The 11,367-nt window shown below is 42.3% G+C and overlaps 1 protein-coding gene across 1 annotated transcript in view; it reads right to left on the minus strand.

The window, feature by feature from the left end:
- The window catches only part of LOC135538428 (glutamate receptor ionotropic, NMDA 2A-like), a gene marked incomplete at its 3' end in the record, with an annotated part of 194,428 nt that overhangs the window by 149,050 nt on the left and 34,011 nt on the right, over window positions 1-11,367 (minus strand). The window contains exons 2-14 of the mRNA XM_064964325.1: window positions 2,466-2,477; window positions 2,298-2,309; window positions 2,134-2,145; window positions 1,908-1,919; window positions 1,660-1,671; window positions 1,466-1,477; window positions 1,156-1,167; window positions 936-947; window positions 742-753; window positions 522-557; window positions 414-425; window positions 306-317; window positions 226-237 (exon numbers count right to left, since the gene is read on the minus strand). Coding sequence (XP_064820397.1) covers window positions 226-237; window positions 306-317; window positions 414-425; window positions 522-557; window positions 742-753; window positions 936-947; window positions 1,156-1,167; window positions 1,466-1,477; window positions 1,660-1,671; window positions 1,908-1,919; window positions 2,134-2,145; window positions 2,298-2,309; window positions 2,466-2,477 — 180 coding nt within the window. The remainder of the gene's footprint in view (window positions 1-225; window positions 238-305; window positions 318-413; window positions 426-521; window positions 558-741; window positions 754-935; window positions 948-1,155; window positions 1,168-1,465; window positions 1,478-1,659; window positions 1,672-1,907; window positions 1,920-2,133; window positions 2,146-2,297; window positions 2,310-2,465; window positions 2,478-11,367) is intronic.

The following is an 11,367-nucleotide window of genomic DNA, read 5'->3' on the forward strand; positions in this document are numbered from 1 at the left end:
TTGACTATATGGATATCACTAATGTTGACTATTTAGATATCACTACTGTTGACTATATAGATATCACTACTGTTGACTATATGGATATCACTACTGTTGGCTATATCAGTTAGGAACTAGGTTGAACTCGGTGGTAGGAGATAGGGACTATAAGTTAAGGAACAAGGTGGTAGGAGATAGGGAAAACAAGTATGGAACTAGGTGGTAGGAGAAAGGAACACAAACGTTGAGAGAGCACTGAGAGAACACACACGTTGAGAGAACACAGAGAACACATGTTGAGAGAGCACTGAGAGAACACACACGTTGAGAGAACACTGAGAGAACACACACGTTGAGAGAACACAGAGAACACATGTTGAGAGAACACTGAGAGAACACACACGTTGAGAGAACACTGAGAGAACACAAACGTTGAGAGAGCACTGAGAGAACACACACGTTGAGAGAACACAGAGAACACATGTTGAGAGAGCACTGAGAGAACACACACGTTGAGAGAACACTGAGAGAACACACACGTTGAGAGAACACAGAGAACACATGTTGAGAGAACACTGAGAGAACACACACGTTGAGAGAACACTGAGAGAACACAAACGTTGAGAGAGCACTGAGAGAACACACACGTTGAGAGAACACTGAGAGAACACACACGTTGAGAGAGCACTGAGAGAACACACACGTTGAGAGAGCACTGAGAGAACACACACGTTGAGAGAACACTGAGAGAACACACACGTTGAGAGAGCACTGAGAGAACACAAACGTTGAGAGAACACAGAGAACACATGTTGAGCGTACACTGAGAGAACACACATGTTGAGAGAGCACTGAGAGAACACACATCTTGAGAGAGCACTGAGAGATTACACACATGTTGAGAGAGCACTGAGAGAACACACACGTTGAGAGAACACTGAGAGAACACACACGTTGAGAGAACACTGAGAGAACACACACGTTGAGAGAACACAGAGAACACATGTTGAGAGAGCACTGAGCGAACACACACGTTGAGAGAGCACTGAGAGAACACACACATTGAGAGAGCACTGAGAGAACACACACGTTGAGAGAACACTGAGAGAACACACACGTTGAGAGAGCACTGAGAGAACACACACGTTGAGAGAGCACTGAGAGAACACACACGTTGAGAGAGCACTGAGAGAACACACATGTTGAGAGAGCACTGAGAGAACACACATCTTGAGAGAGCACTGAGAGATTACACATATGTTCAGAGAGCACTGAGAGAACACACACGTTGAGAGAGCACTGAGAGAACACACACGTTGAGAGAACACTGAGAGAACACACACATTGAGAGAGCACGGAGAGAACACACACTTTGAGAGAGCACTGAGAGAACACACACATTGAGAGAGCACGGAGAGAACACACACTTTGAGAGAGCACTGAGAGAACACACACGTTGAGAGAACACTGAGAGAACACACACGTTGAGAGAGCACTGAGAGAACACAAACATTGAGAGAACACAGAGAACACATGTTGAGCGTACACTGAGAGAACACACATGTTGAGAGAGCACTGAGAGAACACACATCTTGAGAGAGCACTGAGAGATTACACACATGTTGAGAGAGCACTGAGAGAACACACACGTTGAGAGAACACTGAGAGAACACACACGTTGAGAGAACACTGAGAGAACACACACGTTGAGAGAACACAGAGAACACATGTTGAGAGAGCACTGAGCGAACACACACGTTGAGAGAGCACTGAGAGAACACACACATTGAGAGAGCACTGAGAGAACACACACGTTGAGAGAACACTGAGAGAACACACACGTTGAGAGAGCACTGAGAGAACACACACGTTGAGAGAGCACTGAGAGAACACACACGTTGAGAGAGCACTGAGAGAACACACACGTTGAGAGAGCACTGAGAGAACACACACGTTGAGAGAGCACTGAGAGATTACACATATGTTGAGAGAGCACTGAGAGAACACACACGTTGAGAGAGCACTGAGAGAACACACACGTTGAGAGAACACTGAGAGAACACACACATTGAGAGAGCACGGAGAGAACACACACTTTGAGAGAGCACTGAGAGAACACACACATTGAGAGAGCACGGAGAGAACACACACTTTGAGAGAGCACTGAGAGAACACACACGTTGAGAGAACACAGAGAACACATGTTGAGAGAGCACTGAGAGATTACACACGTTGAGAGAGCACTGAGCGAACACACACGTTGAGAGAGCACTGAGAGAACACACATGTTGAGAGAGCACTGAGCGAACACACACGTTGAGAGAGCACTGAGAGAACACACATGTTGAGAGAGCACTGAGAGAACACACATGTTGAGAGAGCACTGAGAGAACACACATCTTGAGAGAGCACTGAGAGAACACACATCTTGAGAGAGCACTGAGAGAACACACATGTTGAGAGAGCACTGAGAGAACACACACGTTGAGAGAGCACTGAGAGAACACACATGTTGAGAGAGCACTGAGAGAACACACATCTTGAGAGAGCACTGAGAGAACACACATCTTGAGAGAGCACTGAGAGAACACACATCTTGAGAGAGCACTGAGAGAACACACACGTTGAGAGAACACTCTGAACACTGACAGTCTGTTTTGCTCCAGTCTTTCATTCTCACTCAGGCAATTCATCCTTATCACTCTGTAATAAGCTGCTTTAAATGGGTAGAGTGACATATCTTTGTGTCTGCAGGACATTCTGGGATGTTCAGAGAATGTCCACACTCTCTCTCTCTCTCTCTCTCTGTCTCCCTCTCGCTCTCTCTCTCCCCCTCTCTCTCTCTGTCTCTCTTTCCCCGCCTCTCTCTCTCTCTCTCTCTCTCTCTATCTCTCTCTCTCTCTGTCTCCCTCTCGCTCTCTCTCTCTCTCTCCCCCTCTCTCTCTCTGTCTCTCTTTCCCCGCCTCTCTCTCTCTCTTTCTCTGCCTCTCTCTCTCTCTCTTTCTCTGTCTCTCTCTCTCTGTCTCTCTCTCTCTCTCTGTCTCTCTCTCCCTGTCTCTCTCTCTCCCTGTCTTTCTTTCTCTCTTTCTGTTTCTGTCTCTGTCTCTCTACTCTCCCCATCTCCTCTCTCTGTCTCTCTACTCTCCCCATCTCCTCTCTCTGTCTAATGTGTCTATAATCTGTAATCTGTAGAAAACCCCGAGTTGAACTTTTAATCATATTTCAACAATAGCCAGAGACAATTCAGCTGAACTGTAGTCCAACAACACAGGATGGTGCTAGTGTGAGTAATATTGTACTGTTGTGTAGAGTAGAGTAGTGTAGGATAGTGTAGGGTTTTACAGTGTAGTGTAGGATAGTGTAGGGTATTACAGTGTAGTGTAGGATAGTGTAGGGTATTACAGTGTAGTGTAGGATAGTATAGGGTATTACAGTGTAGTGTAGGATAGTATAGGGTATTACAGTGTAGTGTAGGATAGTGTATGGTATTACAGTGTAGTGTAGGATACTATAGGGTATTACAGTGTAGTGTAGGATAGTGTAGGGTATTACAGTGTAGTGTAGGATAGGATAGTATAGGGTATTACAGTGTAGTGTAGGATAGTATAGGGTATTACAGAGTAGTGTAGGATAGTGTATGGTATTACAGTGTAGTGTAGGATACTATAGGGTATTACAGTGTAGTGTAGGATAGTGTAGGGTATTACAGTGTAGTGTAGGATAGGATAGTATAGGGTATTACAGTGTAGTGTAGGATACTATAGGGTATTACAGTGTAGTGTAGGATAGTATAGGGTATTACAGTGTAGTGTAGTGTAGGATAGTATAGGGTATTATAGTGTAGTGTAGGATAGTGTAGGGTATTACAGTGTAGTGTAGGATAGTATAGGGCATTACAGTGTAGTGTAGGATAGTATAGGGTATTACAGTGTAGTGTAGGATAGTATAGGGTATTACAGTGTAGTGTAGGATAGTATAGGGTATTACAGTGTAGTGTAGGATAGTATAGGGTATTACAGTGTAATGTAGGATAGTATAGGGTATTACAGTGTAGTGTAGGATAGTGTAGGGTATTACAGTGCAGTGTAGTGTAGGATATTATAGGGTATTACAGTGTAGTGTAGGATAGTATATGGTATTACAGTGTAGTGTAGGATAGTATATGGTATTACAGTGTAGTGTAGGATAGTATAGGGTATTACAGTGTAGTGTAGGATAGTATAGGGTATTACAGTGTAGTGTAGTGTAGGATAGTGTAGGGTATTACAGTGTAGTGTAGGATAGTGTAGGGTATTACAGTGTAGTGTAGGATAGTATAGGGTATTACATTGTAGTGTAGGATAGTGTATGGTATTACAGTGTAGTGTAGTGTAGGATAGTATTGGGTATTACAGTGTAGTGTAGGATAGTGTAGGGTATTACAGTGTAGTGTAGTGTAGGATAGTATTGGGTATTACAGTGTAGTGTAGGATAGTATAGGGTATTACAGTGTAGTGTAGGATAGTATAGGGTATTACAGTGTATTGTAGTGTAGGGCAGGGTAGTGTAGGATAGTATTGGTTATTACAGTGTAGTGTAGGATAGTATAGGGTATTACAGTGTAGTGTAGGATAGTGTATGGTATTACAGTGTAGTGTAGTGTAGGATAGTATTGGGTATTACAGTGTAGTGTAGGATAGTGTAGGGTATTACAGTGTAGTGTAGGATAGTGTATGGTATTACAGTGTAGTGTAGGATAGTATAGGGTATTACAGTGTAGTGTAGGATAGTATAGGGTATTACAGTGTAGTGTAGGATAGTGTAGGGTATTACAGTGCAGTGTAGTGTAGGATATTATAGGGTATTACAGTGTAGTGTAGGATAGTATATGGTATTACAGTGTAGTGTAGGATAGTATATGGTATTACAGTGTAGTGTAGTGTAGGATAGTATAGGGTTTTACAGTGTAGTGTAGTGTAGGATAGTGTAGGGTATTACAGTGTAGTGTAGGATAGTGTAGGGTATTACAGTGTAGTGTAGGATAGTATAGGGTATTACAGTGTAGTGTAGGATAGTGTATGGTATTACAGTGTAGTGTAGTGTAGGATAGTATTGGGTATTACAGTGTAGTGTAGGATAGTATAGGGTATTACAGTGTAGTGTAGGATAGTATAGGGTATTACAGTGTATTGTAGTGTAGGGCAGGGTAGTGTAGGATAGTATTGGTTATTACAGTGTAGTGTAGGATAGTATAGGGCATTACAGTGTAGTGTAGGATAGTGTATGGTATTACAGTGTAGTGTAGTGTAGGATAGTATTGGGTATTACAGTGTAGTGTAGGATAGTGTAGGGTATTACAGTGTAGTGTAGGATAGTATAGGGTATTACAGTGTATTGTAGTGTAGGGCAGGGTAGTGTAGGGCAGTGTAGTGTAGCATGGTGTAGGGTATTACAGTGTAGTGTAGGGTAGTGTAGTGTAGCATAGTGTAGTATAGTGTAGTGCAGTGTAGTGTAGGATAGTATAGGGTATTACAGTGTATTGTTGTGTAGTGTAGGGCAGGGTAGTGTAGGGCAGTGTAGTGGAGCATAGTGTAGGGTATTACAGTGTAGTGTAGGGTAGTATAGTGTAGTATAGTGTAGCGCAGTGTAGTGTAGGTTAGTATAGTGTAGTATAGTGTAGTATAGTGTAGGGTATTACAGTGTAGTGTAGGGTAGTGTAGTGTAACACGGTGAAGTATATTGTGGTGTAGTGTAGGGTACTGTAGTGCAGTGTAGGATAGTATAAGGTATTACAGTGTATTGTAGTGTAGGGCAGGGTAGTATAGTGTAGCGTAGTATAGCATAGTATAGCGTGGTGTAGTATAGCATAGTATAGCACTGCGCTGTGTAGTGTAGTGCAGTGTAGTGTGGTGCAGTATCTTATGGTATCGTATAGTGTAGTATGGTGTGGTATAGTATAGTATAGTATAGTGTAGTATAGTATAGTATAGTATAGTATCGTGTAGTGTAGTGTAGTGTCGTGTAGCGTAGTGTAGTATAGTGTGGTTTAGCATGTCATTGTATAGTATGGTATAGTATGGCACATCATAGTATAGAATGATATAGTGTAGTATGGCATTGAATAGTATGGTTTGGTTTAGTATTGTGTTGTATAGTATAGTATAGTGTAGTGTAATGGGGTGTGGTGTGGTGTAGCGTAGTGTGGTATAGTATAGGGTAGTATAGCATAGTATAGTGTAGTATAGTGTGGTGTAGGGTGGTATAGTGTAGTGTAGTGTAGTGTAGTATAGGGCAGTGTAGTGTAGTATAGGGCAGTGTAGTATGGTGTAGTGTAGTGTAGTATAGGGCAGTGTAGTGTAGAGTATTGTGGTGTAGTATAGTATAGTGTAGTGTAGGGCAGTGTAGTGTAGTATAGTGTAGTGTAGTATGGGGCAGTGTAGTGTAGTATAGTGTAGTGTAGTATAGGGCAGTGTAGTGTAGTATAGTGTAGTGTAGTATGGGGCAGTGTAGTGTAGTGTAGTGTAGTGTAGGATAGGGCAGTGTAGTGTAGTATAGGGTAGTGTAGTATAGGGCAGTGTAGTGTAGTATAGGGCAGTGTAGTGTAGTATAGGGTAGTGTAGTGTAGTGTAATATAGGGCAGTGTAGTGTAGTATAGGGTAGTGTAGTATAGCATAGTGTAGTGTAGTATAGGGCAGTGTAGTGTAGTATAATGTAGTGAAGTGTAGTATATTGTAGTGTAGTGTATTATAGGTTAGTGTAGTCTAGTATGGGGTAGGGCAGTGTAGTGTATTATATGGTAGTGTAGTGTAGTATGGTATAGGGTAGGGCAGTGTAGTGTAGTGTATTATAGGGTAGTGTAGTGTAGTATAGTGTAGGGTAGTGTAGTGTAGTATAGGTTAGTGTAGTGTAGTATGGTATAGGGTAGTGTAGGGTAGGGTAGTGTAGGGGAGGGTAGGGTAGTGTAGTGTAGTGTAGGGTAGGGTAGTGTAGTGTAGGGTAGTGTAGGGTAGTGTAGTGTGGTGTGGTGTGGTGTAGGGTAGTGTAATGTAATGACGTGTAGATTAGTGCAGTGTAGGGTAATGTAGTGTAGTGTGATGTAGTGTAGTGTAGGGTAGGGTAGTGTAGGGTAGTGTAGTATGGTGTAGGGTAGTGTAGTATGCTGTGGTGTAGTGTAGGGTAGTGTAATGTCGTGTAGATTAGTGTAGTGTAGGGTAGTGCAGGGTGGGTTAGTGTAGGGTAGTGTAGTATGGTGTGGTGTAGGGTAGTGTAGTGTAGTATGGTGTGGTGTAGTGTAGTGTAGTATGGTGTAGTGTGTAGTGTAGTATGTGTGGTGTGGGGTATGGTGTAGATTAGTGTAGTGTGATGTATGTGTCTGTAGTGTAGTGTAGTGTAGTAGTGTAGTGTATATGTGTAGTGTAGTGTAGTATGGTGTGGTGTAGTGTAGTGTAGGGTATGGTGTGGTGTAGTGTAGTATGGTGTGGTGTAGGGCAGTATGGTGTAGTGTAGTGTAGTAGGTGTAGTGTAGTATGGTGTGGTGTAGGGTAGTGTAGTGTAGTATGGTGTGGTGTGGTGTAGTGTAGTGTAGTATGGTGTGATGTAGGGTAGTGTAGTATGGTGTGGTGTAGTGTAGGGTAGTGTAGTATGGTGTAGTGTAGTATGGTGTGTAGTATGGTATGGTGTAGTGTATGGTAGTGGTGTAGTGTAGTGTAGTGTAGTATGGTGTAGTGTAGTAGTGTAGTATGGTGTGTAGTATGGTGTGGTGTAGGTGTAGTAGTAGTGTAGTGTAGTATGGTGTAGTGTAGTATGGTGTAGTGTAGTATGGTGTAGTGTAGTATGGTGTAGTATGGTGTAGTGTAGTGTAGTATGGTGTAGTGTAGTGTAGTATGTGTGGTGTAGTATGGTGTAGTGTAGTATGGTGTAGTGTAGTATGGTGTGTGTAGTGTAGTGTGGTGTAGTGTAGTATGGTGTAGTGTAGTATGGTGTAGTGTAGTATGGTGTAGTGTAGTATGGTGTGGTGTAGTGTAGTGTGGTGTAGTGTAGTATGGTGTAGTGTAGTGTAGTATGGTGTGGTGTAGGGTAGTGTGGTGTAGTGTAGTATGGTGTAGTGTAGTATGGTGTAGTGTAGTGTGTAGTGTGGTGTAGTGTAGTATGATGTAGTGTAGTGTAGTGTAGTATGGTGTAGTGTAGTATGGTGTAGTGTAGTGTAGTATGGTGTGTGTAGTGTAGTGTAGTATGGTATGGTGTGGTGTAGTGTAGTGTAGGTGTAGTGTAGTATGGTGTAGTGTAGTATGGTGTAGTGTAGTATGGTGTAGTGTAGTATGGTGTAGTGTGTATGGTGTGTGTAGTATGGTGTAGTGTAGTGTAGTATGGTGTAGGGTAGTATGGTGTAGTGTAGTATGGTGTAGTGTAGTATGGTGTAGTGTAGTGGTGTAGTGTGTATGGTGTAGTGTAGTATGGTGTAGTGTAGTAGTGTAGTGTAGTGTAGTATGTATGTGTGTAGTGTGGTGTAGTGTAGTATGGTGTAGTGTAGTATGGTGTAGTGTAGTATGGTAGTGTAGTGTAGTGTAGTGTGGTGTAGTGTAGTATGGTGTAGTGTAGTGTATATGGTGTAGTGTAGTGTGGTGTAGTGTAGTATGGTGTAGTGTAGTATGGTGTGGTGTAGTGTAGTGTAGTATGGTGTAGTGTAGTATGGTGTAGTGTAGTATGGTGTAGTGTAGTATGGTGTAGTGTAGTATGGTGTAGTGTAGTAGGTGTGGTGTAGTGTAGTGTAGTATGGTGTGGTGTAGTGTGGTGTAGTGTAGTATGGTGTGGTGTAGTATGGTGTAGTGTAGTATGGTGTAGTGTAGTGTATGTAGTAGTGTGATGTAGGTGTAGTGTAGTATGGTGTAGTGTAGTATGGTGTAGTGTAGTATGGTGTGTGTAGTATGGTGTAGTGTAGTATGGTGTAGTGTAGTATGGTGTAGTGTAGTATGGTGTAGTGTAGTATGGTGTAGTGTAGTGTAGTATGGTGTAGTGTAGTATGGTGTGGTGTAGTGGTGTAGTGTAGTGTAGTGTAGTATGGTGTAGTGTAGTATGGTGTAGTGTAGTGTATATGGTGTAGTGTAGTATGGTGTAGTGTAGTGGTGTAGGTGTGTAGTGTAGTGTGGTGTGTGTAGTGTAGTGTAGTAGGTGTGTGTAGTGTAGTATGTGTGTAGTGTAGTGTGTAGTGTGGTGTAGTATGGTGTAGTGTAGTGTGTAGTGTAGTATGGTGTAGTGTAGTATGGTGTAGTGTAGTATGGTGTATGGTGTATGGTGTAGTGTAGTATGGTGTAGTGTAGTATGGTGTAGTGTAGTATGGTGTAGTGTAGTGTAGTGTGTAGTATGGTGTAGTATGTATGGTAGTGTAGTGTAGTGGTGTAGTGTAGTATGGTGTAGTGTGATGTGTAGTGTAGTATGGTGTAGTGTAGTGTAGTATGGTGTAGTGTAGTGGTGTAGTGTGTGTAGTGTAGTGTAGTATGGTGTAGTGTAGTGTAGTATGGTGTAGTGTAGTATGGTGTGGTGTAGGGTGTAGTGTATGGTGTAGTGTAGTATGGTGTAGTGTGATGTAGGTGTAGTGTAGTATGGTGTAGTGTAGTGTGGTGTAGTGTGGTATGGTGTAGTGTGATGTAGTGTAGTGTAGTATGGTGTAGTGTAGTGTAGTATAGTGTAGTATGGTGTAGTGTGTATGGTGTAGTGTAGTATGTATAGTGTAGTGTAGTATGGTGTGGTGTAGTGTAGTATGGTGTAGTGTAGTATGGTGTAGTGTAGTATGGTGTAGTGTAGTATGTAGTGTAGTGTAGTATGGTGTAGTGTAGTGTGGTATAGTGTGTAGTGTAGTATGGTGTAGTGTGTATGGTGTAGTGTAGTATGGTGTAGTGTAGTGTAGTGTGGTGTAGTGTGTAGTGTGGTGGTAGTATGGTGTAGTGTAGTGTAGTGTATGTGTGGTGTAGTGTAGTATGTGTGGTGTAGTGTAGTATGGTGTAGTGTAGTATGGTGTAGTGTAGTGTAGTATGGTGTGGTGTGGTGTAGGGTAGTGTGGTGTAGTGTAGTATGGTGTAGTGTAGAATGGTGTGGTGTAGTGTAGTATAGTGTAGTGTAGTATGGTGTAGTGTAGTGTAGTATGGTGTGGTGTAGTATGGTGTAGTGTAGTATGGTGTAGTGTGGTGTAGTGTAGTATGGTGTGGTGTAGGGTAGTGTGGTGTAGTGTAGTGTAGTGTAGTATGGTGTAGTGTAGTATGGTGTAGTGTAGTATGGTGTGTGTAGTGTGGTGTAGTGTAGTATGGTGTGTGTAGTATGGTGTAGTGTAGTGTGGTGTAGTGTAGTGTGGTGTAGTGGTGTAGTGTAGTATGGTGTAGTGTAGTATGGTGTAGTGTAGTATGGTGTAGTGTAGTATGGTGTAGTGTAGTATGGTGTAGTGTAGTATGGTGTGGTGTAGTGTAGTATGGTGTAGTGTAGTATGGTGTAGTGTAGTGTAGGGTAGTGTGTATGGTGTAGTGTAGTATGGTGTAGTGTAGTGTAGTGGTGTAGTGTAGTATGGTGTGGTGTAGTATGGTGTAGTGTAGTATGGTGTGGTGTAGTATGGTGTAGTGTAGTATGGTGTGGTGTAGTGTAGTGTAGTATGGTGTGGTGTAGTGTAGTGTAGTATGGTGTAGTGTAGTGTAGTGTAGTGTAGTGTATGTGTAGTGTGTAGTGTAGTATGGTGTAGTGTGTATGTGGTGTAGTGTAGTGTGTGTAGTGTGTATGTAGTGTGTAGTGTAGTAGGGTGTAGTGTAGTATGGTGTAGTGTAGTATGGTGTAGTATGGTGTAGTGTAGTATGGTGTGGTGTAGTATGGTGTAGTGTAGTGTAGTATGGTGTAGTGTAGTATGGTGTAGTGTAGTGTAGTATGGTGTAGTGTACTATGGTGTAGTGTGATGTAGGGTAGTGTAGTATGGTGTAGTGTAGTATAGTGTAGTGTAGTGTGGTGTAGTGTAGTGTGGTGTAGTGTAGTATGGTGTAGTGTAGTATGGTGTAGTGTAGTATGGTGTAGTGTAGTATGGTGTAGTGTAGTATGGTGTAGTGTAGTATGGTGTGGTGTAGTATGGTGTAGTATGGTATGGTGTAGTGTAGTGTAGTGTAGTATATGGTGTAGTGTGATGTAGTGTAGTATGGTGTAGTGTAGTGTAGTATGGTGTAGTGTAGTATGGTGTAGTGTAGTATGGTGTGTAGTGTAGTATGGTGTAGTGTGATGTAGGGTAGTGTAGTATGGTGTAGTGTAGTGTAGTGTAGTGTAGTGTAGTATGGTGTAGTGTGATGTAGTATGGTGTAGTAGTGTAGTATGGTGTAGTGTAGTATGGTGTAGTGTAGTGGTGTAGTGTAGTGTAGGTGTAGTGTAGTATGGTGTAGTGTA

This window comes from Oncorhynchus masou, unplaced genomic scaffold, assembly GCF_036934945.1.
Source record: "Oncorhynchus masou masou isolate Uvic2021 unplaced genomic scaffold, UVic_Omas_1.1 unplaced_scaffold_964, whole genome shotgun sequence".
Lineage (NCBI taxonomy): Eukaryota > Metazoa > Chordata > Actinopteri > Salmoniformes > Salmonidae > Oncorhynchus > Oncorhynchus masou.